At 34.1% G+C, this 25,976-nt stretch overlaps 2 protein-coding genes across 2 annotated transcripts; both read left to right on the forward strand.

The window, feature by feature from the left end:
* The first annotated feature begins 1,431 nt into the window (after positions 1-1,431).
* Positions 1,432-9,259, forward strand: LOC148596630 (uncharacterized). The gene is made up of 7 exons (XM_088563640.1): positions 1,432-2,075; positions 4,354-4,418; positions 5,795-5,897; positions 6,558-6,703; positions 7,215-7,317; positions 7,634-7,782; positions 9,002-9,259. The coding sequence occupies exons 1-7, from the start codon at positions 2,071-2,073 to the stop codon at positions 9,073-9,075; spliced, it is 645 nt and encodes a 214-aa protein (XP_088419766.1). The 5' UTR covers positions 1,432-2,070; the 3' UTR covers positions 9,076-9,259.
* A 373-nt stretch (positions 9,260-9,632) lies between these two features.
* On the forward strand, positions 9,633-25,153 carry LOC148596631 (neuronal cell adhesion molecule-like). Its single transcript, XM_088563641.1, has 16 exons — positions 9,633-9,705; positions 10,384-10,413; positions 11,404-11,480; positions 11,980-12,054; positions 13,545-13,635; positions 14,330-14,724; positions 15,967-16,120; positions 16,522-16,649; positions 16,913-17,072; positions 18,862-19,022; positions 19,949-20,096; positions 20,556-20,677; positions 20,894-21,023; positions 22,570-22,691; positions 24,185-24,338; positions 25,069-25,153. Exons 1-16 carry the CDS (start codon positions 9,678-9,680, stop codon positions 25,083-25,085), a joined length of 1,992 nt encoding a protein of 663 aa, XP_088419767.1. The 5' UTR covers positions 9,633-9,677; the 3' UTR covers positions 25,086-25,153.
* The last annotated feature ends 823 nt before the right edge of the window (positions 25,154-25,976 follow it).

Consider the following 25,976-nt stretch of genomic DNA (forward strand, 5'->3'; position numbering starts at 1 on the left):
ACGGGAATTATATGAGCTGACAATCCACTCTTAAGTCTTACAAAATGTAACACTGCCTCTGTAACCAGTTACTGTAAGGGATGTGGGCCATCTTGTTAATAAAATAAAATAAAATAAAATTATACCACGATCAGGCTAGAGAACTAAAAAAAAACACTCATTTAACAGTGTAAGTATAGACCGACTGTTCAATGGGCTACGAACACTTCATAACAAAAATGTCATAATAAGCTACATAAGATTTTAACAGTATCCGGGACAAGTTTGCAATTCCGGTGAGTGCAAAAATGGTCATCGCCATTTTAAGCCACAGCGAAAAAAAATGTTGGCGATGATGTTAATTAAAAAAAAAATAACACAAGTTACCTTCTTACAGTGCTAACCATTTAAGCACACTAAGTATTTAAAAATGGATTTCCTCTTAGGAAACATTATTTCCTTTGAGGAAAATTCATAAGCACAATAAGCATTTAAAAATGGGTTTTCTCTGAGGAAATATCATTTCTTTTGAGGAAAAAATGCACATCAGATTTCCTTTTGAAGAAATTTCAAAACTAGAATTTCAAACTCAATTGAAATTTCCTCAAAGCAAAAAAAAATCCTTATGGGAAAATATGACAGTGAAATTTCCTCAAAACATCTTTTAAATGTTTTACGGAATATGGTTATTGTTTCCGTCTTTTGCGGGAAAAAAAGCTAACTACTTATTTGACCAGTTATGAATCGTTCCAAGACCTCTTTTTAGTATGTCAGCAGCAATTGCGGGATTGTCTACTATTGTATAAATGCTCGTGTCATCTGCAAACAATTTAACACTAGCATTAATATCTTCTACAATATCATTTTAAATAATATAGATATTGTCGACATTTATTGCTTCAACTGCATTACTACAAACCTATTTCATTGAATCAGCAAATTTCAATAGAACCAAAACTGAACAAATGGCAGCTAATGCAGCTTTAACAAAAAAGGCTTTTAGAGAAATGCTTGTTATTCTTAAATCACAGAACGTAAAACAAATCATTGAAAATGTTGCATTAGTGCTTCTTTGTCTCTGTAAATTCCCCACTCAGAGTATTAAATCTAAAGCAAAAGTATTGTCGATAATGCATTTTCAACAGTTTTTACTACTAATTTTTGTAAAGATAGCAACTATACTACTGTATTTTGATTTATGGGGAGAAGTAAAGGTACCTACATTGGCTGATTTATTCTGCATGGAGGTGAATTGTACAGATAAGTACCATCGCTGGTCTGTTTTGTATTTTGATGAGCAGAACAGGTAACTATCGCTGTTTTGTTTTCTATTATGGTGAGAGTATCAGAATATATATGTCATATATAGCCTTTTTTTATGAGAATCATGTGTAATACCTAGGTTTTGGTCGACTGCTATATTATTGTTGCCATTTTGTTGAATGTATGTCTTCAATCACTACTGTGTTGTACTCCTCGAGAGTCCTCAATTGATCAAATAAACTTGTATTCCCTGTATTATGATGAGAAGTACGGGTAGTTTCCATTACTGGTGTGCTTTGTTTTAATTTTATTTGATGGAGAGTAGTACATGCAATTACTCTCGCTACTGGAAGCTACCTCTACTACTCTTCACAACACACAGAACATTTCTCAATTGTTCTGAAGCGTTTAGGTTTGTACATATAGAACGTTTTGTGGTAAGTTGGTAACCAAAACGAAAGAATTTTCCTCGCGAAAGTATATTATCCCACAGTTAGCACAAAGGATCTATAGAGATGATACTTTTAAGGGCAACATTATAAATATATTTACCTGACCTATTTTTATGTACAAGTATTTTAGAACATACTCCAACATACATCTGTCAGCCCGTTTGTCCCTAAACAATTTTTAAAGTTTTCCTCGAGACAAGATTGTTTTATATTTTATAGATGTGAATTGAGTGGTAGTAGAACAAGAATGCATGCAACAAAATGCTTGTTCATCATGGTTTTCAAAAAAGTGAACGTTAACGAGAAGATCTACAAGGATATCAAATGGTCTATTCTGACTATGTACTGATATGAAAGGAATGATACTTCGGTGGCCATGAGGTATGAAAACATCATAATGATGACCATTAGAACACTAAAAATTGTACACAACCAAACATTTATACGATGCACAGTTCTGACTACGTTCTAAACGTGTACCTGTCAATCACAAAGTGATTGATTTTGTTTGTAAATAAAGTTTGACCGATATTTATACCCCACAGGCTATACCACTGTAGTTCCTTGTGTAAATTCTGGAATTCTTATCAAGGTAATTAAAACATATTCTATTATTATTTTACACATGCCTTTATAAGATTTTTGATTAAACTCGAAGATAAACGTGTACAGTGTTAAAATATATGTTCTATTGTAAAAACACAAAGCCATGAATGTACTCTTTAAGATGTCAAGTTAATCCTTTATTTTTTTTTCATTTTCTATCATACTAAAATTTATTATCATATCTAAAATTCATCACATGCAATTTTAAAGACTTTTATCTTTCATCTTTTTAACTCTAAAATGTATTTAGAAAATATATCGTGCTGGGTACGGAAAGAAGTAGTTTATATCTAGTTTTATTTTCTAAAATAACGAAGTATGTCAAAAAGACAACATCCCCTTCGAGATGCAAATGTCGGCCCATGGCCACCCATTGGTCTTCATTGACATTTTCTATCGATAGTAGTTTTTCATCGGTGGTAGTTTTTCACAAATTCAGTTGTTTAGTTTATCCGTAAAAATCATAATATAAATGAAGGTGAATAATATTTCACAGTACACAGACATCTTGTGTATTTAGTGATTCTTGGGGATCAAAATTGGTTGTCAAGAAACCCGTTTGAAACAGTACTAAAAACTTCTAATTAAGCATATATTTTGTTTTTCAATCTTCGACTTGAACCACATGGGTCGTCGTTTCAGTGTTTGACATCGCTGGGGTTTACTATTGACCATATGGGTCGTCGTTTCAAAGTTTGACATCGCTGGTGTTTACTTTTGACCATATGGGTCGTCGTTTCAAAGTTTGACATCACTGGCGTTCACTATGTCATTCATCGCTTTTAATGTGTAATATGTAAAGAATATAGATGAAAAAAAAACGCGACGAGTCCTGTTCTATCGTGTTATAAAAATTCATAGCCCTTGTTGTGTGAATTGATACGTGGTGCATTTCCTATTACGAGGTGAAAGAGTAATCATGGGAATCAAGATTGTATTGGAAATCCAAAAGAAAATGTAATCCAGGGGGACAAAGACCAGACATGGAAAACAGACACACACAACAAAGAACATAAAATAACCAGAAATACATACAAAGAAACGAAAGTAAATTGTTAACTCGGACTTCACTAAGAACAGAACTGGAGTATGGACCAGGTGCACCGGTAAGGTTATAGTCCTGTGCCTTTCTAGAAACACCCACCGAGTTGCTAATAACAAGTAAAGTAACGTACATATGTAAAAAAAAAACACTACCTCGTGCTACCTCGATTGCTCGATCAAACGGTTTCCTTGTAGTAAAAAAAAGGAATAAAAGACAGCTTTTTGTGTTACTTCTCATGGTAAACGCTAGTGATGTCAAACCTAAAAACGACGACCGACATGGTTTAAGTCGAAGATTGAAAAACATTTATGAGAAACTTACTATAGACAACGGGTCTTAAATCACTATCTCTGGCACGGACAGTGCTATTTTGGTTCATATAGAACAGATAACCGTGTAGAAATTAGGATCATTTATGATTGTGAAGCTGGCTGGACACAAACTAGTTAGTCCGGTTTAACTTTACATACATGGACTAGTGAACTTATGTTAATTGGGCAAATGTGTAACATAATTGTTGTTTGCTCATTTACTTTTGTTACTTTGTATATATTATTTAGTTATTTAATGTTCTTTGTTGTGTTTGTCTGTTTTCCATGTCTGGTATTTGATCTGGATTATATTCTTTTGGTTTCCGCTGGAATCTTGATTCCCTTAATTACTCTCTAAGTAAAAAAAAAAAAAAAAAAAAAAAACAACAGATAGAACAGGAATCGATAAATTGAAAACTTAAGGAGGTAGACCTAAAGTAAGGGACATAATCCTTGAAATCAGTGATATGTATGTATCATATTCAATTTCATCAAAGCCTATCAAGATTTCATTTGAAACAGAATGAAATCAGTCCATGTTACTTTGATGCTTACATGCGATTGATTTCATAGGCTCAAATAATGAAATAAAAACGTTCAAATAATTTGTGAGAATTGTGTCCCTTATCCTAGGTCTACCCACTTAAAATATGTATTTATGAATTAAAACTTCAGTTCATATATATATTTATTTTAGAACAGACGCAACGATGATTTTACTCGTCACAGTGATGTTGGCAGTCTTACAGCAAACAACTTCAAGTATGGCTTACAATAGAATCAGCCAAAAAAATATGGCTTACGATAGAATCAGCCACAAGTATGGTTACAATAGAATCAGCCACACTTATGGCTTACAATATAACCAACCACAAATATGGCTTACAATAGAATCAACAACAAGTATGGATTACAATACATTCACCCATAATTTAGTATGGCGTATAACTCAATCGACCACAAGTTTGGCTTTGGCAATAGAATCAGCCACAAGTATGACTTATATTAGAATCAGCTACAAATATGGCTTACAATAGAATTAGCCGCAAGTATGACTTACAATACGGTCAGCCACAAGTATGGCGAATATAATCAGCCACAAGTATGGCTTACAATCCAATCTTCCATAAGTATGGCTTAAAAGGAATCAATATCAGTATGGCGCACAATACAATAAGCCAGAAGTATGGCATGCAATACAATCAGCAACAAGTATGGCGTTCAATACAATCAGCTACAAGTATGGTTTACAGTACAATCAGCCACAAGTATAGCTTACAATAGAATCAGCCACAAGTATGGCTTACGATAGAATCAGCTACATTTATGGCTTACAATACAATTAGCCACAAGTATGGCTTACAGTACAGTCAGCTACAAGTATAGCTTAAGATACAATTAGCCACAAGTATGGCGTTCAATACAATCAGCTACAAGTATGAATTACAATACAATCAGCTACAAGTATGGCTTACAATGCAATCAGCTACAACTATGGCTTACAACACAATCAGCCACAGGTATGGCGTTCAATACAATCGGCTACAAGTATGGCTTACAGTACAATCAGCCACAAGTATGACTTACAATACAATCAGCTACAAGTATGACTTACAATAAAATCAGCCATAAGTATGGTAACGATACAATCAACCACAAGTATGGCTTACAATACAATCTGCCTCAAATATCGCGTACAATGCAATCAGCAACAAGTATGGCTTACAATATAATCAGCCACAAGTATGGCTTACAAAACAATTAGCCACAAGTTAGGCTTAAGATATAACCAGCCACAGCTATGGTTTACAATACAATTAGCAACAAGTATGGCGTTCAATACAATCAGCTACAAGTATAGCTTACAATAGAATCAGCCACAAGTATGGCGTATAATACAATCAGCCACAGTAAATCATGCAGCAAGAATTATTATGGCAAAAGGTGATTCTCACACTTGTTTTGAAAAAGTTCTTTGACCTATGGTAGAATACTCAAAAGATTCTGTATTACTTTATATTATTTTAATATTCATTGGCTTCAGTTTGTCATTTATCAAGGTAATTGAAGCAATGAAATTTGCAAACACAGGCTAATCAAATATTCGGATTTAAGTTTAATACTTAATTCATTTGCAGACCCTTGTACCAATGGTGAATTGTTAGAAGCAGCAGCCATCAAATGTTCGGCCTCATCATTGATCAAGTTATTAACCTCAACATTAGTTACAGAGAAATGTGGGTCAGTATTAAACGCTACAATTTATTGTTACTCGTCAATAACCCAAACGGAACTACTCGGCCTTTCCTACTCTAAAAATAACCTCGGATGAAATAGGAAAAACTTGGTTGACTTCCCTACTCCTCCTAAATGAGGAGAGTACGGACTCGTCCGAGGTTGGGACGAGTGACCTCGGATGTTAGAAAAGAGAATTTCTTCTTGAAAAATAACTGCAATTTAAGAATCGGGTAGTTTAAATTTAGGACATTCTTCCACCTAATTTCTCCGAGGTCTTTGTGTAACGAGAAAATCTGATGAGTTTCGATTGGTCAGTACATGTGTAAACAACAGTATCAAACGTCAGTGTCTTAGACTTTGGTCAGTATTTTACGCCAGTAAGAGACAAAATGTCAATTAGTTTTTTTTTTCTTCAAATGTCAGGATTGATCAAATGTCAGTATATTAAACACAATGAAAAAAAATTGTCAGTTTTAAAAGTATCGATGATTAGTTTTTAGAATTTTTAAGCCACATATCTATAACATGTACATCTTTGTCAGGATTGTGATTAAAACATAAATGATCGGTTAGTAATGGTATTAATTTCATCATTAAATTGATAATTGTAGTGTAACTTTATAATGTAATTAATGAATCACTAGTATTGTTCTTTTGAATCAGGATAGTCCTTGATGGAATACGTCCTTGTGTGATGAAAGCTGTCAGTACAGATCACAACAAAACTTGTACGGCAAGAGAGAAACATGAATTAGTTGTCAACTTCAGAGATTCCATTAAACAGCACCTTAAATTTGATGTTATTCAATGTAAATATGTCATTATTCAGTTCATGTACTGTACGAGTTCAATCATTATTCAGGTTAGCCTGTCATAAACTGTAGGATTTTAATCATTCTTCAGGTTTGCCTGTCATGAACTGTAGGATTTTAATCATTATTCAGGTTAGCCTGTCATGAACTGTAGGATTTTAATCATTATTCAGGTTAGCCTGTCATGAACTGTAGGATTTTAATCACTATTAATTTTTATCTGTAATAAACTGTAGGATTTTAATCATTATTCAGATTAGCCTGTCATGAACTGTAGGATTTTAATCACTATTCATTTTTACCTGTAATAAACTGTAGGATTTTAATCATGTTTCAGGTTTCCATGTCATGAACTGGGGATTTTTAATTATTATTCAGGGTTGCCTGTCATGAACTGTATGTTTTAAATCATTATTCAGGTTTACATGTAATGAAGTGGGGATTTTTAAAGATTATTCTGGTTTAGTTTACTAGTGTCATGAACTGAGAATTTTTAATCACTATTCAGGTTTACCTGTCATGAATTGTACAGATTTTGAATCTACAATGTACTATTTGGATGTGTATTGTGAATCCCAGTTTGAAAGTTTCATAGACTACCCAAACTGCAGGTCAGATTTGTGTTATATATTTCAATTTTGGATTATATCATAATTAAACTTTTACTGTAGGAACTTTTTATTACTATTATTGTGATAATCAGTAGTTTTATAACAGATATTTTTTGCTGTAAGATAAGGTAGTTCGTCAATGTGAAAAAAAATATGGCGATCATGGAACGGTAGTAAACTGTGTTAGCATCTGATTGGTTAAATTATTCGATTGCAGTGAAAAGGTATGGTGAATAAACACACATTCATATTACAACCGCTAAACCAAACGAGATGATGACAATGATTCGATCAGTTGCCCTTTGATTTGTTTCAGAAATATGTGTAATTTGGGCATATGCTATACAGATTCATTCAAAGCAAAGAACGTGACTTGCTCAATCATTGAATTCCAAAATACGATAATGTCCGACAGGATGGCTTGGAAATCAGAAACTGGAACCACGGAGACAGATATATGTTGTAGTAAGTAATGTTAATGCAGAGTTAGAAATAACAGCCTGCATGCCAGGCCAAGACTGGCTATTTTTTGGCAAGGCTGGCTAATTTTAGCAAAGTTTATATAGCCATATAGTAAATATATTGATAAATTGTATTCGAGACTGGCTAGAATTTGAGTGAGTTTCCTACCCTGGTTTATGGTCTTGATTTTTCGCATATTCAATTCAGATTGTTATTTTTCAGTTGGCGTCAAGAAAAGTCATTGTCATGTCAAAGTGATCAAGTTATTGATTTTAGTTTTATAAATAAACAAGCACACTAACATATTTTTTTTTATAAAAATGTAATAAGATAGGGTTCTCTCAAATACCCGTAACTACAAAACATATATATAGGAGATTAATATGATTTGAGGTTATGCTTATGATGGACGGAGCTCATTTTTTTGTTTACAGTCCACCGCCATGTTGCTATGGGCAAACTCTCATTCGGTGAGGAGAATGTGTGAGATTTTCTTGCGCAACCGTCTATTTGTGTGTCGACAAATTTCCTCGCTTCTGTTAGAATACTTTTTAACTATTCATAGTTCTGGTCTTATATTCTTTACATATAGGACGTCACTAACGCTGCGTCCGTAAAATATGTTCTAGTACGAATACAGGACACTTAAAGAGTAACCAAGGTTCTAAAGAATGAAAACCAGGGACAAAGACCAGACATGGAAAACAGACACACAAAACAAAGAACATTAAATAACAAAAAAAATATACGTACAAAGTAATAAAAGTAAATGAGCATCTCGGACTCAACTAAAAACTGAGAGCTTTGTCCTCTGCTTTTCTAGAAATACCCACAGAGTTGCTCATAAAAAGTCAATTCTGGGGTAGACGAAAGAGGCAAGAAAAACACGTTGAACAAATCGATTCTCATGGTGCAGATGAAAACACCGTAACGGTACACGACTTCATGATGACTATCATAAAACTTCTGTAGTGATGGCTGCAATTTTGTGGTAACATAACCCTGTTCCGGAGGCCTAATTGTAAAAAAGTCTAGCACGGTACAAAAAGTCTACGTAGTTACGGCAAACTATAGCATAGAGTATGAGTTATGATATGAAAAATCCATATGCAAGTGCTGAATAGAATGATCATTTTGGTAGAATATAGTGGAAGACACAAAATAGCTACATGTAAAAAGTCACCGCGAAAGTTGACTATATAACGGTTTTATATAATTTCAGATACGTCTTCAGCTGTCAAATCAGTAGCATCTATATCATTGTTTATCATCTCAGTTCTTTTCTTCTTGTGTTGATTGTACTGCGATGTAAAGCGAAAAACAATGCGATACAACTGCAGTGACAGAACAAAGATAGTTGGTAATCGTTGATATGTATAAATACACTCAACATGAAGAAAGTGTGGAATCTATCTTTATATCAAATGTTCAAGGGAAATTGTATTATTCGATATTACTGGGTGATTGTATGGAGAAGCATATAAACATTCGCAAAATAAATGCGTCGTAACCTTGTGTGTTGTTTGTTTGTTTAAAAAGCATTCGTCCTTTTGGTAATTATAGATTGCTTACTTATTGCTTAAAACATTCAATGAATGATAACATTACTATAAAATCATAACAAGATCTGTTCTTTTTGGGAAGATATTTGAAGTGAAAATCACGGTCAATGACCTTTTGGTACTAAGTCATAACTTAAGTGCCGTACGTAAATTAATCGAAATGGTTGGAGGACCAAATATGACTTCAAGTTAACTAGTAATTCCCAATTGAAACCATTTTGAGCATCGGTGTTATAATGTAGTCTAATTATTGGTCGTAGTTATTTTTACACCTTAAAGTAGAAGATAAGAATAACTAGGTCACTAAGGTTTATCAGGAATAGTTGACATACTATTATGGCAGTTATATACCAAATATTTCTCTGTAAGTATACATTGTCATCATGATACTCTTCTACGGAAATCTGGTTTACTTATATTCAATTTATTGTTTGGAAGATACTTCATTGTAATGAAAATTAATCACTTTCCAAAGCAGTGAAAGGAATATTCACATATGATTTCATTGTGAACTAGTATAATAAAAGAACCTTAACGAATGAATGACATTAGATTATCCCAAAACTTGTATAGACTCTAATTAATTAACATTTCCTACCTAATTAAGTAGCATTCTGTGTAAGAATCAGGCAATGGATGGCACGTCATTTTTTTCAATTTACTTTTTACCCCAAATATATTAGACACATCCAGAAAACAACTGAAAAGCTATTCAATTAATCCTGAAGCATCTGTGACGTAAATATCTTTAGACTGTTTATATAGGGAAAAGTGTGAAAGTTTTTTTCGCCATTTTTTGATAGTGTATTTCAGCTAAATTTGACCTATCAATTTCTTAAAAAGGAAAACTTAACAAACACTTTGATGGACATTCTTAGAGGTTATGAGGAATAAACACTTGGATGATGCAAAAAATCAGTTTTTATCTTCATGTGCCACACCTTACACCCATTTCTTAGAAGTACTTAAATCGCCTCCTTTACATTTGTTTATTGTTTTAGTTGTGTTACATGTAAGAGCTTATTTTTTGTATACTTTTCAGGTCTGGTTGTCTTCCATACAGCCTCTGGAGGTATGGTTCTAACTATCCTGATTAATGACAAATAGAAAATATTGTTAACTAAGACAGGTGTAACCTGTAAGAGGTCTAAGTTGAAATATTGATATTTTTATTTTAAAATGATAATGCCTTTTACTGCTGTTTTACATCAACTAGCATTTATTTTTATTTATTACTTAACAAAACAATAAGACGCGAGATATAAAGATTTGATGTTGTTAAGGAGACGAAACTAAAAGATCTTGCATTATATTATACTTGGTATTACAACAATCTTTCTGTCAGACTGAAAGAGTTATTAAGGGAACCAAGATTCTAGCGGTAAGAAAAATGTAATCCAGGGACAAAGACCAGACATGGAAAACAGACAAACACAACAAAGAACATTAAGTTACTGAAATAATACATATAAGTAACGAAAGTAAATGAGCAACTCGGACTCCACTAAAAACTGGGAGCATGGACCAAGTGCACCGGTAGGGTATGCGTCCCCGTGCTTTTAATGTCAAAATCGCATTAATTACCATTATGAGGACTTTGTCCTCTATAATACATTAGATGATAATCGTATGGTGTATAAATCTGTTCAAGCACATTTAAAAATCTTTCATACGATTTTAGTGAACGCGTCGACTTTTTCACTAATAACATACCGTGTTATAGGTAAATAATTGTTCTTGATATATATATATATATATATATATATATATATATATATATATATATATATATATATATATATATATATATATATATATATATATATATATATATATTAGGGAATATATATATATGCACGAAACATACATTATTTATATATAATGTCTGTTTCATGCAATAACAACCAAAAAAAAAAAAACTGAATCCGTTCAACTATAACATTGTATTTTTTCAGTCAGACCAAAAGTAGTTTTGAAAAATCGTTCAGTGATATTTTATCATGAGTAACCTTATATTTTTTTTAAAACTTTGTATATCATTGAGTAATGAATTTTATTGAAGCACTGCTTTGTGGAAACTGCCCTGACGTTATAATACCGAATGCATGCTCTAGTAATGTTTCATGTGGCGAAGACCAGGTTTGTTTGTGCTATTAGTCTTAACGACCCAGTACAATTAATGACTCATTGCACAATATTATTGAAAAAAAATATTATATAGATAGATAACGAATGTTCCCAGTGTAAAACAAAATCGACATTTCACACTATTACAACATTCTCTAATTTCACTCTCGAGCTTTTTCCTTCCAACATAATTGATACAAGAATATCACTTGTGCCAAGAACGCAGTAAGATTTAACTTGTGCGCGGAACAAGTTCCGCAAACTCGTTAAAACTCGGCATTCTTCGGCATTTGTTCTATTGTCTTTAACATCCTTTTTAAGTCTTCCGTCCCAGTGTCGTTAATATCTTTAAGTTTTCCATTCCATTACTCACGGTTCTGTTACAAAAAATGCAGTACTTGTTGCTATGTAAATGTTTTTATTTTATTTTTATTAATTTTTTTTTGTTTTGTCATTGAATATTGCTTGTATAATTTTGACAAGTTATATGTATTGACTTTGCATTTTACAGCTATGTGGCCTGAGTCAAATTATGACGTCTACTACTAACGAACTTAGATATCGACTTAGATGCATGCCTAAACTGGTAATTAAAACCTTAACCAATGAAGTCACCAATTCTTCAGATATTATATATCACTTCATTTCTTTTACCAAATAATGAATAATTTTTCACCATTCATTAAAAGAAATGAAGTTCCTTCCAGTATAGTAAATTAATTTGCACATGGGGGCAAGAGTAAATACTGAGCATGTACAAACACAGCCAACATACACTTAATATAAAATACACATTGACAAGTGAACATGTTTACACCATTTCTTCTCTTTTTATTTGAATTTCTGTGCAAATTTTGTACATCAAACAGGACCTAAACCTACTTTTGAGAATTTTGACAAAATAAGTATAGTTGACTCCTATTTATTCTAATGTTTTAACAAACAGGTAATTTTTTTGATTGCCTTCCAATTTGTGTTGTTGGGGAGGCTTTCTGGTATTGGCATCAACGAAAATTTGTTATTAATTACCAATACTGTTTGTCATATACCTTGTTCTTCCCTACCAGGGATTAAGGAGGTGGACCTAGGGTAAGGGACATAACTCATGAAGTCAGTGATATGTTTGTATCGTATTCAATTTTCACCAAAGCGTATCATGCTTTCATTTGACACAGAATGAAATCAATCCAAGTTACTTTGATGCTTTCATGACATTGATGTAAAATGCTGAATACAAACGTTCCAATTATTTGTAAGGGTTGTGTCCCTTACCCTTGGTCTACCTCGTCAAGTGAACATTTTTCGTGCTGCCAAGTTTAATATTCTAAAGGATCTAAAGACTTTAAGATTTTAGTCACTGCATCTCCACTAAACATGCAACATATTTGAGATGAAGCAGGGACTAATGGTTCAGTGTTGTCAAAATGTCTCTGAATATGATAACTTTCCCTTTCATATGAATATTTGAATCTTAAACAATTATACAATCAATTATTGTTAGGGTTATAAATAAATTACCCTGCATCAGTTAAACTTCCAAAGAAGCACCTTTTGCATAACATTGACTTTGATTCCAACAATAAAACCTTTTTGTTTTATTTTTTAGAAAATCTTTATTCTTTTAAAATGAATGCGATAAATGCATCATAGAAACAGAACAGATGATAATGACAAGGAAACACCTAAGTTGTGGAGTAAAACAAGCTTTTTTGGGTTACTACGACAACAGGATTTCTGAAAATGAAATTTAACTTTATACAATGTGATTTCAAATTTAGTCGAATTCTTTAAAGTAACGACTCTTATTTTTAAGGAGTTTTATCGTTCTGTTATCGTGAATTATATTACTTTTGTTGTTGGGGCCTTTCAGAGCTTACTCGAAGGTATGTTTTCACCGATTGAAGACCTATTGATGATATCTCTAATTATTTACTACTTTTTATAGGGGTTATACGATGGTGCATTTGTTGCGTTTCACCATATCCATTCTTCTATCTTAAAATGTTAAATGATATTGAAAATGTTACAAGGCCTCGTCTTAGAAGTACGCCAAAAAATGAATATCTTATATTTTAGTTATGTACTGCTTTAGCCAGCGTCCCGGATGGTAACCTGTGTGCAAGATGTTGTGACACTGACTTGTGTAATAAAGAAGACTGCAAAAAAGGTAAAATGCTATATTTCTTCTACAAATATCCGTTTAAATACTATACAAGATATTCACAATAAAAAGTCTTTGAAAAACACAGAACGATAAAGATAATAGAAAGTTATAAAACTTAGGTAGTTGTAAGATAAACAAAAAATTAAAAATGAAATAGAAGGAAAAACTTTAAACTTGGAATGTATAATTTCCAGGAAGATTGAGATTATAACTAAGGACTTGTATTGACAACTCGTTTTATACAATTTTTGCGTTGTGTTGACCAGTCCTGATTTGATAAAATCATCGCAAAATAGCAATATCCAATTGAAAATGATACATAGAAAATCAGTCCGCCATTAAGTGTGCACTTTCAAATAGTTTGACCTGAATGTTATGATAAAGATAGTTGAATCAGGCCACCAGCCAGTGTGTACATTTCAATAATTTGACTTGAGCGCAAAGACAAAAATAGATTTTACCTAGTAACCACTGATTAGTTTATTTCTTCATAATATAGATAAGCAAAATTGTACAAAATTGTTATAAGCTTCCGTTATTGTCTATGATTGTTTAGACCGTCAGTAGATCTGTTGGAGGGATTCGGCTAACTCCTCACCCTCCAACAGAATCCATCGGTTGTCTAAACAACAATAGACAGTCACCTAGGAGATTATAACTTATATTATCACTAGCTTTAAGTATTGGTTTTACACAGCGACCACTATAACGACTACACAATCAATGACTAGAACAACAAAATTAACCACAGTGCAAAAACCTACAACAAAATTGACACCAATGTCATCATCGACACCAAATGCTCCAACAGTGCCAACAATGACTTCAAATATACCAACGAAGTCAACATCAAAAGTGACTGCTTTACCGACAATAAAAACACACACAGTACCACGATTTACAACGACTTCTACAATTCTCACTCAGAAGCCGATACATACCTCAACAGTACAGACAATGATAACTAAGAGCCCTCCACCGTCAGCCATTACATCTAAAAATCTGATCAGACTGGACCGAAACAACCCATCTGACCAATTCCTCTGTACTGTATATAATTCCGATCAACTTAATATATTTATCAATGGCAAGGTAATTATACTGATTATATCTTTAAATATAAACAAGGATAAAATTCCAAACAAACACAAGGCAGTGGGTGGCACATGACAAATTTTGTTCACCTATGTCATGTCGCAAATGCATCCTTTCTCAAAGATGAATGTTGGTTTTTGAATAACTGCAAATGACAAAAAGAAATAAATTACATAGAAAGCACTGAAATACATTTGAAAAGTTAGATAACTATTTTTTTTGTTTTGTTTTGTTTTGTTTTTTTGCAAAATTTTGTTGTTTTTAAGTTGTTAAATTGTTAGCGACTTCTTGTACTCGTAATTTTTATACTTAATATGAATTGCATAAATATGTAGTAAATGGTGCAGATCCTCTCCGTTTTCACCACCATAACGTCATAGTTCTAGCTTCATTCGAGATAGAAATGTTCCTCTTTTAAGTTTTTTAAATTATATCATACACATGTTTATGCGTGTTTTTTTAGCTTGTATTAGAAGATAGTGATAGGTTAGCATTGAATTTATGTAATATGACCCGGTTTCTGATTCAAACACAGACGTTCGTTACAATTAATTATATAAATGTCATATACATTATCAGGACACCGATAACTATTTATAGCCATTCGGGTCATAACGGTTACGAAAGAGTTCGCAATAATATCAGGGAACCAATATTTTAGCGAAAGTCACCCGATTTTAGAGCATATCGCATTTGTACCATTTCGGATGTTGAAAGTATGTCCGAATTAGTGACAGTAAATATTTGACGAATAGCGACTTTGAAGACTTCAGTCTTTGATTTTTGTAGGGAACTGTAAAATCAATTTCTGGGCCATCTATTGTCGATTTTTAAAAAAAATCTTTGTACTATTGGACATATATATGATATATATATTACTTTGGAACAAACAGTTCCGTTGGATAAAGTTTACCATGTGCCATCCAAATCATAGGACTCTATTGAGAATCTCTTCACTTTTATGGTTTCTCCTGCATGGTACATTCATATAAAAAAATTGAAATGAATATCTTGGGGAAAACTAAGGATTTTCCGCATCATACTTTCCATGATTTATTTCACATCTTTAATTTTAAAGCCAAAACAATGTGATTGCCATATTTAATCATAGAAACTGTACTTAGTATTTCAGATGATACAAACTTGTTAAGAATATATGATGAAATAAGAATTAAAATATGGGTTATAAACACAAAAAATGTAAAGTTTATACATCAAATCATTCCCTCTTTTTTCAAGAACAGAATTCATTTACGACGTGTTGCGCAAACAACATTACAATATAATGTAAGTGTAAAAGAATGGCAGAATGGTACAGTTATACGATGTGAAGGTGTCAACACAAAAACCAATCAAAGCTCGTATAAAGATGTTACTGTTTACGTCACGGGAAGTAAGTTCCACATTTTACTTTTAATTGAAACAAGTACTATCTTTAAAAAAAGATAGCCGACGCAGTAAAATTTTGTTTCTTTTAAATGATAAGTTGACTTGCGTTTCCATAGAAAAGCGTCCTTGAAGTCAAAGGGTAAAAAGCGAACTATACCGACTGTGTCGGAGCAAAATATACATTCAAAAACCAACCAGATCTCGTATACGTTTATCCATTTAAAACTTTTTCCAGATGTGAACATTTCTGTGTGATATTTGTCATAAAGAGACAAATGTAACATTGAACAGTTGACTATCAAGGCATGCATTCTATCATTTATATCATTGTGTTAGTATCGAATTGAATTCATATCATAATTGTACAAAATGTTAATAATAAACGCCGACAAAAATGTTTTACAGCCAAACCATATTTCCCGGTGAAGGAGATCAAAGAAATAATTGTCAAAGATGGCGATAGAATTGGTTTAACATGTATACCCGAGGGTGATCCTATACCAGCTGTCACATGGACTCTACCTAAAACAGTGGTAAAATAATATATGTATATGAAACCGAAAGCAGCTTAATGAAAATAAAACGGAATAAACGACATACATCAAACACTATGTATATGTACATTTACCTTTGTGTGACGTAGTTTTTCTCTGTTATGTTGAAAATGCCATAAGTGAAATTTTTATGTAACAAAATGTAAAAATACAAATCTTTTATTGCAAGTATCTCCAACAATGGTTTAAGTTCTAAAGTAAATGGGCATACTTAGCCATAGCTTTACTACTTATTATTGTAGCATGACAATCAGAGCTTACAAAAGCACATCTCCTACCATTACGACAAAGTAGAACTTGAAATCTCTAACATGACGTCACAATTCGTAGGCAATTATACCTGTGCTGCACATAATCCACTAGGAACAGCCACATTTTCATACATCGTACGTTATGTCAGCGGTAAGCATTAAATTCATTCGTTTGAAGGAGGTAGACCTAGGGTAAGGTGCATAATTCTTGCAATCAGTGATATATTTTATCATATTCAATTTCCCCCAAAGCCTATCAAGCTTTCATTTGAAATAGAATGCAATCAGTCCCAGTTACTTTGATGTTTACATTTGATGTAAAATGCTGACTACAAAAGTTGCAATTATCAGTAAGAGATGTATCCCTTACCCGAGGTCTACATCCTTAAACGAAAGAAAACATGTGCTTGTAGAACTAGTTTCTTACTAAACGATTTCGGGTGTTTCTAGAAAAGCAGAGGACGCTTATCCTACCGATGCACATGGTCCATGCTCCGAGTTTTTAGTGGAGTCCGAGTTGCTCATTTACTTTTGTCACTTTGTATGTATTATTTAAGTTACTTTATGTTCTTTGTTGTGATTGTCTGTTTTCCATGTCTGGTCGTTGTCCCTGGATTACATTATTTTGATTTCCGTTAGAATCTTGGTTCCCTTGTTTACTCCATCCTGTGATGACATGCAAAATATTCCCATTTATATACTAAACTTGATTCCATCATTTTTGCATTGAATACTTGTATATGAAAACAACTTATTTCAGGTTGTAGTGCCTTATAATACTGTGAAAGTACTTTAATTCGTGGATACCAATTTTCGTGGATCAGGGAATGAACACAAATTCGTGGATTCTTGAACTCGTGTTTTCGAAGTTTTCAGTTATACACATTAGTGAGAATCTCCAATTAGCCGCAACCAAATTTCGTGGTTAGGCCTACCCACGAATACCCCGAACATTGGTACCCCACGAAAAATAGTACTTTCACAGTATACAATGTTTTTTGCTTACATTAAGGGGGGGGGTAGACCTATTGTAAGGAACATAACTCTTTAAATCAGTGATATATTTGTATCATGTTCAATTCACCAAAGAAAGTCAAGCTTTCCTTTGAAACAGAATGAAAACAGTCCAAGCTACGTTGATGCTTACATGAGATTGATGTAAAATGGTGAATACAAACGTTCCAAGCCCCGTGCAGGTCCGGGTGTTAAAAGAATAGGCCTGCAGCAGCGCTAAGCTTGTCGTAAAAGGGGACTAAATAGTGCTCAGAACCCTAGACGGGGGCTAGGGCGCTCTGCCAACAGAGCAACTGGGATGTGTGCCCCAGGTGGTGGAATGGGGTACCCATGGCGTGTTACATGCTGGGGTTATCAGGCTATAATACGGAAAACCTGACCGCAAACCATAGTGGTGCACCGTGTTCGGAAAGATGCCACGTTCCTCGCACGTTAAAAAACCCTACTGTGGTATTCTTCCGGAGTAGGAACCATAGGGCTCCGCCACAGGAGGCTACATTGCCCGACCCTACGCACCTCTCTCCTATCTCCAGTGGCAATCAAAATTTGTCGACCCCATTGTCCTTGTGTCCCATCCCTTTTTCATTTCATCATCATTTCATGTTCATATTATCATCAATTTCATGTTCATTGTCTGAATATAGCTGAAATATTGCTGCTCGGACGTTAAACCCCAACAAACAAAACAACAAACGTTCCAATGATTTGTAAGAGATGTGTCCCTTACCCTAGGTCTACCTCCTTAATATGGTATTAAAAAGTTGTTTATACTTAAACCTATCTTACATGTATTGCAATCACTTTAATCAATTGAATTTCGAACTAACGCGCTCACATATGGCCATTAACAGTATTTTGGAAGCATGCATTGCGCTAATGGCATAATTGAGGTCCCTGTAACGATGTAAAGTATACAATAATTTCAGGCACAGGTCTTCCTGTTACTAAACCACCAGTGCCATTACTTATAAAACCTGATGTATTCTTGGATAAACAGATTACAATCACAGAAGGGGAAACTACTGTTGTTATCCCATGTACCGCAGACGGAATTCCTGCTCCCTCAATCCTGTGGACAACTTCAGAGGTTAGTTATAACAACATCAAAAGTATCTTTAAGATTTAACGTATCTATGTCAAAGTAAATCCTTGACGTCATTTCCTTATCTATTTACATTTTTTGTACTTCAAAACTACCGGTGTCAGTTTGTCTATTTGTCTATTCTGTTTTTGTAAAATGAAACTAACAAACAAAAGACTCAGAACAAATGCGATGAAAACTGTACGAGTCGCTACTTATTACAAATAATGAGTTTAATTTATATATAGATACTTATTTTTTTAAAGAGATGCAACTTACACTTGTCACTTTATCATGATTGAGATATGCTAATTCCAATCTTATATGCATAAGCTGTTTGTGCATTATGATTGGTTTTTCATCTTTAAAGACCACGGCAATGACAATTTTTATAATAGTGTAAATTCCATGTACATATCATAAACAAACATGGCTAGCATCGCTTCGACAAAAGAAAGAGACAATTTAAGTCGCGAAACGGTACAATCTGCTTTATTCCATTCATCTGCGGTGTCGTGTATACAACACATTGAAAGAATATGGTTATCAGTAGACCTTATTTACCTGGAACGTTGAAATTGACAACCATGTCACGTTGCCGGTTGAATATAGCCATTTGCGATGCCAATTTCGGTTGTCAATTTCACTGAATGAGAGTCTACATGCAACGATAAATATATTTCAGGTAGTTTGGGATTGTAATTATATGTATTAAACACTGTTTTTCTTCCAAAATTTATGGATGTGTAAAATCGGACCATTCACTCAAAAACTTGACATAAACGTCCAAAGTTGTGTGAATGATCCGATTTTACACATTGATAAATTCTGGGGAAAAAATTGTTTAATCCTGTAATAAAAATGGAATGTAAAGTGTTTCTTGAGAGAATATTCTTCTGAGCATAAAGCGTTTGAACTTTGTTATTTTACAGGAACTAATGCCGCCGAACACACTACAGTACGAGAATTATCTTCTGATACACAATGTAAATTTCTACGACAGTCGTTATTACATATGTGTAGCAACTAACTCCGCCGGAACTACAAAACAGGCCATACACGTCCTAGTCAAACCTAAACGTATGTAGTATCCATATCCTAGTTAACCCTAGACGTGTGTGGTATCTAAGCACATGTCCCAGTCAACCCTACACTTGTGTAATGTTCATATACATGTCTTAGTCAAACCTAGACGTGTGTAGTATCCATACATATGTCCTAGTCAAGCCTACATATATGCTGTATCAATATACATGTCTGACTCTTACCTTGACGTATGTAGTCCGTATATACATGCCCTTGTAAAACAAACACAAAAATGTAGTATTTACATCTGTGTCTGACTCAAACTAAGACGTATATAGTTATCGTATACATTTATGTCATGATGCCTTTCTGAAACTGTCTCAATTGATATGAATATGTATTAAGATAATGGATACTTGAAACAATTTCACACTAACATAATCGAGTTAGAAAGGATGGAACACACTTTACTCAATAAAACTCCTAGAGCAGTTTTTTGAATATATTTTACAGCTCACACAATGCCATCAATTACGCTCGGTTCTAACCTCCAGGTCAAATATGGTAATAGAGTTGTGCTGCATTGCGACGTATCTGGTTACCCGGAACCGGTAGTAACATGGACATTCAATGGCGTGAGTAATTCGGTATCATTACAATTATTGAAAACTCATATTTAATTTAAATGTCTTTCTTTTATTTTAGTTGCAATTTAGTCATTTGTTAGGGTTCATGATTTGTTTGTTGTTGATTTAAATCATTAATCTGTCGTTTTAAAATATATGATCAGTGTATAATTCTAAAGACAATTATGTTCAATTACATGCACCTATCAAAATGTCGTCTTTCAGGTAGATGCAGGGAGATCACGTGATCTTGTAATTAATCGAGCCACAATGAGCAATATTGGTGCCTATAGCTGTACTGCAAAGAACCATCTAGGTGCTGTGACAAAAACTCTAGTAATGTTGGTTACAGGAAGTAAGTGAAACAACATATAATGAATACATATACCATGGCATAGTGTAAAAATATACATATTCACATCACTTTATCATTGAAATCCAAGCCTGATTCTGTGGATGAGGCAATGTTAGAAGGCTTTACGGTAGAGAGTGACACTATTTATCGGTTGACGAATATACGATGGCGGTAGTAACATCTTACAGTTATACAATTTACTTCCAATCATACGCCTATGTTTGTAACAATATCCGTATCATTGGGACAGCGTAAAGTTAGCAGGAAATAAAAATTCAGGAGTGGAATTTAATGTTACCATTAAGATTAGTATAATTAAATGAAATTCATTGCAATAGTCATTTAGTGGAGTCTTTTTCGATTGTAAAATCACATGCAACGAATCTAACGGTAGATGTTGTGTGGGATAGATGTGATTCCGAAATTGATCAGATAGCAGAAGACACAAATGAAGGAAACTCAATGGCAAAGGAACACCTAATGCACAACAGACTAGGAACGAAAACCAATTAACTTTAAGTCTACATTAAAACAGGGAGAGTGGTCCGGAAAATTTCTGCTTTTTGTTGACATAAACTGTAATGATTGTTGACGGTCCGATGTTAGCAGGAACCTATAACAGATAGGACAATACGTTGTCATTACGATAAGCTGATTTTATTGACTGTCGGTTTTCCAGATGTCACCTTTGACATATATATTGGAATCGGACACACAATAATATCAGGTCATGGTGGCGACCGTAAAGTCATATTGAATCTTAATCTATTGACAACGAAAGAACTGGACAAATACCATCCATTCCATTATAAGAGGCCTCGTGCAGGTCCGGGTGTCAACATAATAGGCCTGCAGCAGCGCTAAGCTTGTCGTAAAAGGCGACTAAATAGTGCTCAGCAACCTAGCCGGGGGCTAGGCGCTCTGCCCACAGAACGACTGGGTTATGTGCCCCGGGTGGTTGAATGGGTACCCCTGGCGTGTTACATGCTGGGGTTGTCAGGCTATAATACGGAAAACGGAAAACCTGACCGCAAAGTGGTGCACCGTGTTGGGAAACATGCCACGTTCCTCGCACGTTAAAGTACATTGCTGTGGTATTCGATAGGAGTAGGAACCATAGCGCTCCGCCACAGAAGGCTAAATCGCCCGACCCTACCCATCCCTCCCTTTTATCTTGTGGCAATCAAAATTTTTCGACCTTATTATCCTTGTGTCCCATCCCTTTTTTTCATTTCATCATCATCATTTCAGGCTCATTTTATCATCCATTTCATATCCATCGCCTGAATATAGCTGAAATATTGCTGCTTGGAGTCGGTGAGATTCTAATAAATCGTTTTAGTTCCGTATATCTTATACGCTTCTCCAAAGTCTTAAACATACTCAATGGGTGTTCTTTTTCACTTTTTTGTATTTGTATGTTCAAGTTTTATGTCTGCACTTGACCTAGATGTATTTGATACAATTACCGGTAATGTATATTTACTGTCTTTTTGCCGAATGTCTGTGATATATCGGAGCATAAAATCCTGCCTGTTATTTTCAGCGCCTCCGTCCATTGTTACATCACAACCAACAACAATTACTGTAGATAACAACAAACCTGTAATCATGAAATGTCAAGCGTCTGGTGCACCCACTCCTACAATTACATGGATGTTTAAAGCAGTAGGTAAACATACATGTTTCAAAATAGAATCGTTTTCTATTAAGGTATTTTTCTTATCGTACGTGTTTTTACTCATATGACTTCCAAAGTAGTTTCGGTTCTCTTGGAGCCCGAAATTGAACGGCTTAATAAAAGCGTCGCATCACAAAAATTATTTCTTTTGTGTAGATACATTCTTTAGTACTTTTAGTGGCTTTATTTCAATGTCCTAATAATGCATATTTGATCTATGGCATTGGTTTGGGGTCCAATTCATTTCGTCAAAAAAAAAAAATACCTAAACACCAAGACATGAGAGCCGTCCAATGACATAGCCAAATAGTGAAAACCGAAAACAACAAAAAAATAAATAAAATACACATTAAAAGCATAAAAATAAGAAAAAAAAAGAAAATAGCACACAGTGAAAAAAAACACTCTTGACATATGAACTTTCTAAAAAAAACATTAAGTAACTTAATGCACTCCAGAAGGGCAGGTATGTCCTGATCTTCCAGTACCACCCGTAGCATTGCAAGTGAGTAAAGACCGGAAAGCGTGAAAGAGCAATCAAGGGAACCACGGTTACAGCGGTAACCAAAAGAATGCAACCCAGGGACAAAGACCAGATATGAAAAACAGACACACACAACAAAGAAGACAAAGTAACTAAAATCATACATACAAAGTAACAAAAGTAAATGAGCAATTCGGACTAAAAAATGGGAGCATGGACCAGGTGCATCGGTAGGGTAAGCGTCCTCTGTTTTTCTAGAAACACCCGCCGAGTTGCTCATAAAAAGTCAAGTCCGGGGTAGACGAAAGAGGAAAGGAAAACTATGACACGTTGAACAAATCAGTTTTCATGGCGCAGATACATATACTGTAACGATCCACGAGTTCATGATGACGACCATGAAACTTTTGTGGTGATGACTTCAATCGTGTAACATAAACCTGCACCAGAAGTCTATTTGTTAGAATTCTAGCGCGATTCAAAAAGTCTGCGTTGTCTCGGCAAGCTCTGGCATAACGTATGAGTTGTGATATGAACACTCCATACGCAGGTGCTGAAGGGATGTTGCCGCAGGTGAAAGGAAAGCTGACAATTTCGAATGAAATGCCATCACGTTTGTCGTAAAGTCTGGTCGATAGTTTTCCTTCACCATCGATTTCTAAGTGTAGGTCAAGAAAAGAGGCTGGCTTCACAGTGTCTGTAGTTATCCTTTCTCTCAATTTCTTTTGGGTAGATACGATGTATCAAATCCCCAAAATTATGAACTTCAATTGTTTTTCAATCCGTTAAAACGTAAAGTTTTAAATATCTTGCCTCACTTGTTAAATAGGACCATCGAATTATGACTCCAATAGAGATGATATCAACAGATGCAGAATACTAAGTATACCCCTGTTTTTTTATGCTTATTTGACTATCTGGCAGTCACCTTGATCTGTTTTGAAAGCCCGCATTTTTTTTTCATATTATAGGTCTGAGCTGTTACCTATATTTCAGTTTGTCGGTTCTACTGATTCTATTCAGATGACAACATCAGCAGACAACTCTACGTTTACTTTATCTAACGTGGACAAATCCGGGACAGTCACGTGCTCTGCAGCCAATCCATTTGGTCAAGTCCAAGCCTCGTTCTCAATTATATCTACATTACGTGAGTTTTTTTTTAGTAAGAAAATATTATTTACTGACGTATTTGGTTCAAAACGTAGTAAATACTTCGATCTAATCCCTATAAGAAGCATGCAGTGGGTGAAACACTGTATAAAAAAAAAACACTTTTGAAAGTTAGTTGCACCATTAGAATCAAGGAAAACAGACAAGATTGTCCATATCATGCTGGATCACTGAGTTACAATATCATTGAAATGCACTGAAAATGAACATTTTAAGGGCAGATAACTCTGTCAAAAAACTCATTTTTCTAACATTTTATTAACAAAATTTCTGAGCAGAGCCGGTGATGCAGAGATCAAATAATGGTCTTTTCAAATAGCGAAAACGTCCTTGAGTGAAATTGTATTTGCAGATCTGTGGGGTTTGTCATGGATGTTTCTGATTCTTGCAAATACTTACACTTAAAAGAAAATCACGTATTTAACAGCATATCATTGCCACATAAATATACATATCATAATTGTTTTGAGTCCTTCAATAGTTGTGTTTTATTAAATACATTTCAAATTGATGTCTCTTCTGTTCCTCTTGATACCAATTTAATAAATAACGGAATAAAAATATGAACGTATTTTTTTTTTGTTACTTTGTATTTATGATTTTAGTTATTGTTGTATATGTCTGATTTCCATGTCTGGTCTTTGTTCCTGGATTACTTTCTTTTGATTACCGCTATAACCTTGGTTCCCTTGATTACTCTTTTTCAGAGGCATTTGGTCGATGAGGGAATAATGAACATAGCAGTTATGTAAATAATAAAATTAAGTACAACGATATTTTACGCTAACAAAGTACTAGATTTTCATTAGAACCCACGTGATTTCTTCAGTCGACGGATTCGTTGTTTAATTATATCCGAGCCCTACACCTCGAAAAAACATGACATGCATGATCATTGCCTTAACAAAAATAGTATATTTTGACTGTTGGTTATTATCAAATTACCTAAGATAATCGCACTTACCACTGACAGTTTGATTGACAACAGGAATTCATGTATCGGGGTAAGTTTATTACAGCAAAATGTTATAGGAATATGTCAGCATCAGATCGCGATTCATTCTGTTTTTTTTCTCGTGTGTATTATATATTTTGTATTATTTTTTTTACTAATTCTTGTTTGTATTATTTTCTGCGTACCTCTGTATACGTCGATTTACTTTTTGTGTGATTCGTGGCGTTCTGTTTGTTTCGGGCAGGAGTAGTAAAATGGGGACCAATCAAGCATGCAAAAACTGAATGGGTTCCAGGCTATAATATGGTCCTTTTCCCAAATTTTGCACAAAATTAGCAATTTTTTCCGACAAATGGAGAGAAGTTTCCATCCCACAACCTTTCCCGCCATTTTCATCTTTATAATCGCGAATTTTACGAGCTTCTACTTTTGGTTTTCACGTTTTTTTTCTTGTTCTGACGCAGTCGATATATTTTTATTTTTAACTTTTGACCTAAAAGACACTCTTCTATTGAAACGCAAGTCACCTTTCTGTTCTGTTTCCAGAGTGGCCAAATACTGATAACTTAGTGGCGTTCGAAAAAATATGTTGAAAATTGAAATTGCGTGCCATGTGTTATTTCCTGAATAAAATGTAGAAAGTTATAAGTAAAAAAGTCA

The sequence above is a fragment of the Perna viridis genome, chromosome 15 (genome assembly GCF_037379345.1).
Source record: "Perna viridis isolate PV_CMFRI_1.1 ecotype Kerala chromosome 15, ASM3737934v1, whole genome shotgun sequence".
Lineage (NCBI taxonomy): Eukaryota > Metazoa > Mollusca > Bivalvia > Mytilida > Mytilidae > Perna > Perna viridis.